The sequence below is a fragment of the Nematolebias whitei genome, chromosome 21 (assembly GCF_014905685.2).
Source record: "Nematolebias whitei isolate Nwh7 chromosome 21, NemWhi1, whole genome shotgun sequence".
NCBI lineage: Eukaryota > Metazoa > Chordata > Actinopteri > Cyprinodontiformes > Rivulidae > Nematolebias > Nematolebias whitei.
In genome coordinates, this window is record NC_056518.1 from 11,004,195 (window position 1) to 11,011,642 (window position 7,448).

Sequence of the window (7,448 nt, forward strand, 5' to 3'; positions counted from 1 at the left end):
CCCTTACGCACAGCGATTGTTCCAGATTCTCTGAATCTTTTGATGATATTATGCACAGTTGATGATGATAACTTAAAAGTCTTTGCTACTTTATGCTGGGTAACACCATTCTGGTATTGCTGCACTCTCTCTCTGCGAAACAAAGATGGAATTGGTGATCCTCTTACCATCTTGGCTTCTGAGAGACACTGACACTCTGAGAAGCTCTTTTTATACCCAATCATGTTGTCAATTGACCTAATTAGTGTTAATTGGTCTTCCAGCTGTTCGTTATATGGTCAATTTCCTTTTTCCAGCCACTTATTGCTACTTGTCCCAACTTTTTTGGGATTTGTTGACGCTGTGAAATTTTGAATCAACATATTTTTCCTTTAAAATGTTACATTTACTCAGATTAAACTTTTGATCTGTCATCTGTGTTATATTACGAAAAAAATATTGACATTTGCCATCTCCACATCATTGCATTCAGTTTTTACTCACAATTTGTTTAGTGTCCCAACTTTTTTGGAATCCGGTTTGTACATTAACTTATGTATATATATATATATATATATATATATATACATACTTATATATAAATATATATATACATATATATAAGTATATATATATATATAAATATACACTTATATATATATATATATATATATATATATATATACATACATATATATATATATATATACAGAACAGGTCTGTTAAAACGTTACTTTTTTCTTTTAAAACCATTTTAATTTGCCAACTATTTTAGAGTAGACACATTTTTATTGGTTTGATACGTTAAAACTATCTTGATAAAATGTGTGTAATGTGTGGATCTCTTCAAAGGAACTGATTTTCTGCTGAAGTTACTGTGGTGTAACTTAAAAAGCACGTTATTTTATAGCTGAAACTAACTGCAAAAAGGTCTTAAACAACAAATGAGATATATAGTTTTATTTCCTTAAAAACACGACAACATAATGCAGTTTGTACATTCGAGCAGCGCTGGTTTCCAGACATCTTTGTTAGAATTTAAACATCTGCATTCCATCTCTGGATTCGCTCAACAAACAGGAAACACACGTCCAAGACCACATTTGATTGGCATCTCAAACAGCCAATAAGGTTTAGCGAGAACCTCCGCTCAGCCAATAAGATTAGAGAAGAAAGGCGGGACGTCCGACAATGTGACGCAAATTCGCCAGTCAAGCCTGTTAGTCCCACCTTTTTGTGTTTCCCGCACCGTCAATCAAAATAGAAAAAAAAATCGACCCGAATTCACCGATCAACACTAGCCCGCCTTTGATAAAATAATCATGTTCGGAGTTTAGTTGATGCGCTAATCTTCCCGCTTACTACCGTTCACGCTATGACTGATACGTAAACACTTGGCGCACCGAAGCTGCAACTAATCGGTGAGTTTGTGAAAGCTGCTGCGAAGCGAGCTGCGTCTTTTTATCGCTAGCTGCGCTGCTAACTAGCTAGCTATGGTTAGCTAACTGCTAGCCTCAGAGTTGACAAAGTGTCGATCTGGGCCGAAATCTTCACACAGTCTCCGCCGCAAACTTGAGTTTCGCAGTCGGTCGCCCTTTCTTTTTCGGCCTGGAGAGTTGGGATGCTTTGCGGGCTTTTCTGGCTGGCAGGAGTTGAAGATTACAGAGTTTTGCTCAGTTTCCCCCTCTCTCCCTGCTAGCGCCAGAGCAGCCTCTGAAACAAGGAGAAATGGCGTCCGCGGACGTGGACAGCAGTCAAAGCGAGTTTCTGCAAGCTGGCGGCGCGGCGGAAACACAGGTATCCCCCCGGCACCCTCTCACTCCGCTCGCTACCGATTTCTTGTGCTTTTCAGAGCATCAAGTTCACACGTTTTAAGATTTTGATGACAAGGGGTGAAAGCCGTACACTTCCTGTGTTCCCCTCAATAACGGCCACCCACTTCACCCCCGTAAAACCCGCCCATAGTGGGTAGGACGCTGGAGTCAGTCACTCGGGTCGGCTCAGAGGAGATAGCCCAGCACCTTTTGGCTGGAGGAGGCAAAGATGAGGAAAATGTAGCAAGAGCAGCAGCGTCCATAATCATTACAGTGGTGTTGTAATAGCCACCCATCCCCCACTCCCTGCCACTCCGAGCCTGTTATCTTGACTCTGTTTGTTGGAAGCTGCTTCTGGTTTGTGATTGTCCAATCTGCGTGCTCTCCTCATGTCTTCTACAGATCACTGCAGACGGTGCCAGAAAGTTGCTGCCGTCTTCCTTTATGTAACCTGAAGCTGGATCTAATCTGAGTGTTGATTGTCCCTCCAGACAGACATGTCAGCCATCCAGCTGACGGGGTCGGACAGGTGGGAGGTGTTGACTCCCGTCTCAGCTGGGAAGGAAGATCAAGGAGTCGTCCACATTCCAAACTCGGGGATCGTCACATCCAATGGGCAGTACATGCTTCCGATTGGTAGTCTTCCCAACCAGCCCATTTATGTTACAGCATCTGGGAGTGAGGCTGCAGCCAATGGAGTGACGGGCATTCAGTATCAGGTAAAATAAAAAAGTGAAACTCGGTTTAAGATGCGACAGAGCTTGTATTTGGGTGTTGATCGTGCCCATACAACCTGTCTTCTAGGTCATCCCCCAGCTCCAAAATGCAGATGGAACACTTGCAGGATTCTCAACACAAGGTCTGGACGATGGTACGGGTCAGATTCAGCTTCTCCAAGATGGCAGCCAAGGCAGTATTGGAATCAGCTGCGCCACGACCGCAACCACGGACCTCCTGACACAGGCGGGCCAGATCCAGTCAATCCAAGGAGTGTCGTTGGCTGGAGGTTCGGCGTACGCCGGCACCCTTCCCGTAGGGCTGCCCAGCAACATAACCTTTGTCCCTATAAACAGTGTGGATCTGGAGTCGCTGGGGCTGACTGGTGCTCAGACGGTACCCATTGCGACGGGGGTAACGCCAGAGGGCCAGCTGATTATGAGCAGCCAGGCGCTGGAGAATCAGTGCCAGGACGGTGGCTCCAAGCAGCCGTTGACGGTGACAGTGAGCAACCCCAGCTCCAACCAGGAGCTCTACGTGCCAACCTCCACGTCCTCCTCCAACTCCGCTCAGCTTCCTGAAACCATAGACGGCACCGGGGTTCTGACCCAGGCAACAGCTGTGTCTGCGGGCGTGTCTGATCCCTCTTCAGAAAACTTCAACTCCCACAACCACCTGCAGCAAATCCAGGTTTGCGTGTGTTTTATTTTAGGTGCACGTGTGTTTGCCAGTGTTGGGATTATTCTGTCAGTTTGATTACCACAAGGATTAAAATGTGACATGAGGCGGTGTTCTGCACAAAACCTTCAGGCTCTGAATAATAAAAAAATTAAATAATCAGGGAATAATTCTGTAGTCCACTCGCTGCTCGAGGGTTTATTACTCCGATAAAAGACAAACTGAGTTTCTTGTTTGGTTTGTTTCCGAGTTATTAATTTTGTAGATTAAGTTATAATGTCCGTTAATAATTACTTTTTTTAATTCCAGGTAAGTGATTTGCAGATGTTTTACACTGTTGTCCCGTAACAGACGTGCACAGATGTTTTCTTGTTGCCTAAAATCATGTATTTTCCTGCTGGTAGGGCATGGAGGTATTTTAATATTATGTTTTTACTTTTTGTAGATCTTTGCAGCCCAAGTGGGTTCAGATAAACTAGTAAAACATTTTGTGTAGTGGTCCAGTTCCCTGGAGTCCGTGTGTGATGCAGAGTTGTGTAACCGAACCTCCAGTGTTTGCTCATCCTGATGGTTACCAACAACTTTAAATGAGTCGAAGCTTGAACTTGAAGTTATTCTTTGTATTTATAACATCGTTATGTCATTGTATTAATCTAATGCCGCCCCTCTTTGTGAAGGTGTCCTCCTCCACCGCAGCCTCCCTCCCCCAGTCCATCCTGCAGCTGTCTGACAGTCAGGCCCAGGTAGCCCAGGTGGCTCAGGGTCAGGACCTGACGGCAGCAGGTCAGACTCTTCAGAGCGTGCAGCTGGTCAATCCAGGTACCTTCCTCATCCAGGCCCAGACTGTCACCCCCACCGGACAGATACAGTGGCAGACCTTCCAGGTAGCGCCGTCGTGGTCCAGAACAGCGAACTGTTGAAGAATCTGTGCAGTGAATTATTGCAGCTTACTGGATTTGTCTCTTTCAGGTTCAAGGCGTCCAGTCGCTTCAGGGGCTGCAGTTGTCCCAAGGACAGGGTCAGGCCCAACAACTGGCCCTAGCCCCGGTCCAGACAGGCCAGGTTGGCCTACCCAACCTCCAGACGGTCACGGTTAACTCTGCTACACAAAGTGGAATGCAGTACGTGCAGGGAGATGAGACACTGAGTCCAGCTGGTACGACCGCAGATCCTACTCTTAATTTTATTCTGTTCAGATCTTAAAACAAGCTGAAAACGATTCTTTTATCGACAGACTTCCTAAATCGTCTCGTTGGCTCTCGTCCTGGTTCAGGTATCCATATAAAGGAGGAGCCCGACTCGGAGGAGTGGCAGTTGAGCGGCGACTCCACGCTGAACCCCAGCGACCTCAGCAACCTGCGGGTTCAGATCGGAGATGAGGACATGGAGACGCAGAGTGGGGAGGGCAAGAGGCTCCGCAGAGTGGCCTGCACCTGCCCCAACTGCAAAGAGTCGGGAGGAAGGTGGGCCTTTCAAAAAACACACGCTCAGAGATGAGCAGCAGGACGCCCAGCTGTTAGAATCATCTGTAGTTAGAAGAAATCAACGAGGCGTCACCGTTTGATCTTCAGACGTTTTCCTTCTGTTTGATCAAATCTTTTACTGATGTCACATGTCTCTGCCTCACAGAGGCTCAGGCACGGGCAAGAAGAAGCAGCACATCTGCCACATCGTCGGCTGCGGGAAGGTCTACGGGAAGACGTCTCACCTGCGAGCGCACCTGCGCTGGCACAGTGGAGAAAGACCCTTCGTCTGCAACTGGATGTACTGCGGGAAGAGGTTCACCCGGAGCGACGAGCTGCAGAGACACAGGAGGACACACACAGGTGAGACCTCGTCCTGACTCGTCTTTCAGTTCAAGATCAAGTGCTTTGAGGGGGTTCAGTGTTTTCAACGTTTGCACAAGTGTACAGAGCATAGTCTTTGTGGAGACCACTGGGTCACCAGTATGACGAATGATTAACCACTAAAATCTTTAAAACATGAACCGTGCATCAAACATTGTGTATAATGTGGCAACATAGCCTAAAAGTCACAAAAGCATCCAATACATGGATGATGGATGAACAAATGTTATAATTATTAGTCAGTGTGTCCTCTGTTACAGTAGTACCTGTACACAGAAACTGGTGTGGAGGGTTGAACCCAGTTCTTCCAGAATCTGTAGTCGGCCTTTAACAAACAAGAAGTTTGTATGTTACGAACAGGAAACTACGCACAGACTGGAGTTGCATTCAGGCCCAAAAAATTCTGATCTGGCCCTAGTCCGCAGTCATAATTTCCGAACCCTACCCGTCCCGACGAATTAACAGCAATTACAGGTCCGAACCCAGAACATTTTAATTAGTTATTAACAGTCGGGGGACACGCAGCTGAATGAACGGGGCAAACGATTCGGAGCAGAGAAGTGTTTGTACTTTCATGGCCATACAAAGTATTTAAACCCAGTTTCTGCTGCTTCTTCTGTTTGGGTCATCGGCCGCGTGCGTCCACTGAGTGCAGCGGCTGAATGAGTGTCCATTTGGGCGATGGATCACTTCCTGGCAGTACAGTCCCATCTGAAGCTCAACTGAACTTTTGACCTCTTTCAAGGCCGGTCAGCTCGTGGTGAAATGGCCACATGCAGCTGGTGAATGTATGGCAGGCCATGTTATCATATAATTGGATCACGGCTGATACTGACCTAATTAAAAGCCTGAGCCCGGCCCGCCCATTAATCACATTATAACGGCCCGGCTCTAATCCGGGTCGGGCTAGGTTTCGGGTTGGGGTTAGAAATGACAGCTCTAACAGACTCACTACTCAGGACAAAGCTACTATTTAACCTGAAACATTAAATATATGTAACAAAGTTAAGGCGGGTCCTCTGGACGGAGGTTTCCTCTTTTATCCAAAAGATTTCTTCAGTGTGAGGAGCTGCAACAAACTCAGTCTTATAAGCAGCACCTTCAGTGGATCAACCAGTTTGCTGATAACATCCAGAACTAGTTGTTCACATGTAAGAGGACCATCAGCCTAACAAATGATCGTTAGTGCCCTGATGACCATGGATGTCACGTTTGGGAAAACAAAATGTCAGTTTCTCTGAAACTCCCCCAACAGGATGACCTCTGGTCTGGGGTCCTGTTTGGGTTTCTTCTCATCTACTCAGACTCATGTTCGTGCTGCTGTTTTTCAGCTAGACCCTTATTACTGTTTCTTTTACAATTTACATTTTTGCTATTGTTGGATGTAACTGGGACCCTGTGTACACAATTTCATTCCACCTCATGTACCACATGTGATGTGATGATAAAACTACTAGAACTTTCAGGAAGGCCCAGTTAGGATATCCACATTGCTCTAGAGCCTGTCTTGTGTAGGATTTCTCCTTCTGCCTGGCTCCTGAGCTAGTGGGGACGCTGTCTGCTCTGTGGTACAGAGTCCTGATGACTCCTAACTTGTGCTCCAAAGGGTGATGGGAGTCAAACTGCAAATACTGGTCTGTGTGGGTGGGTTTGAGGTACACCTCAGTTTGCAAATGTCCTCTATCAGAGACTGAGACCTCACAGTCCAAGAAAGACAACTTGTCATTTTTTACATCTTCTCATATGAACTGTATATATTTCTCCACAGAGTTGATGTGATCAGTGAAATGTTGGACTTCCTGAGATTTAATTCTTCTTTTATAAGTTTTTGCACACCTAAGTTCACTATTGACAAATACAAATAGAATATCAAATTAAGAAATGTGATGATCGTCTTTGTGGAACGTCGCTTCTTGAGATTTAAATCTTCTCCTGCCATGTTTGCATTCAATGGGTATGTTTACATGGACATAAGTAACCGGATCAAATGGCCGGTCGGAATAAAAGTGTGTCATGTAAACTCTCCGTTCGGGTTATTTTTTGTGTATTCGGCTCGATCCGATATAATTTGTAATCAGAACGAAACGGGTGGTTTACGCCGATCCGTAACCCGATCGGTGCGCATGTAAACGCTTGATCTGTTCATTTTTATCTGATCGTGAAAAACTGACCTGACTGCGCATGTGCGACTTTGCCATTTCCGCCTGGCTAATGCTAATAATATTAGCATGTCAGGGAAGTAAAACTGGTCGGTGAGTGACACAACATTTCTACTAGAAACTTAGAAAGAGCTCAAAATGATCTGTATTACCTGTAGCTCAGTCAGGGAGTGCAGTAACGTCTCCAACATCATTAAAACCTGTCGCGGGTCCATTTTGGGTGCTCAGGTTTGTTTACGTTCACCCGGAAGTAG

At 45.7% G+C, this 7,448-nt stretch overlaps 1 protein-coding gene across 3 annotated transcripts in view; it reads left to right on the forward strand.

The window, feature by feature from the left end:
• The first annotated feature begins 1,245 nt into the window (after positions 1-1,245).
• LOC119427354 (transcription factor Sp3) overlaps positions 1,246-7,448 on the forward strand; it is a 24,406-nt gene continuing 18,203 nt past the window's right edge. The window contains exons 1-8 of one of the 3 annotated variants that reach the window (XM_037694954.1): positions 1,246-1,400; positions 1,679-1,776; positions 2,285-2,512; positions 2,598-3,200; positions 3,866-4,072; positions 4,158-4,344; positions 4,462-4,651; positions 4,818-5,014. In XM_037694954.1, coding sequence (XP_037550882.1) covers positions 1,708-1,776; positions 2,285-2,512; positions 2,598-3,200; positions 3,866-4,072; positions 4,158-4,344; positions 4,462-4,651; positions 4,818-5,014 — 1,681 coding nt within the window. In that variant the 5' untranslated portion in view covers positions 1,246-1,400; positions 1,679-1,707. Of the gene's footprint in view, positions 1,401-1,559; positions 1,777-2,284; positions 2,513-2,597; positions 3,201-3,865; positions 4,073-4,157; positions 4,345-4,461; positions 4,652-4,817; positions 5,015-7,448 lie in introns of those variants that run through there. The other 2 variants (XM_037694956.1, XM_037694955.1) reach the window with 2 other exon arrangements.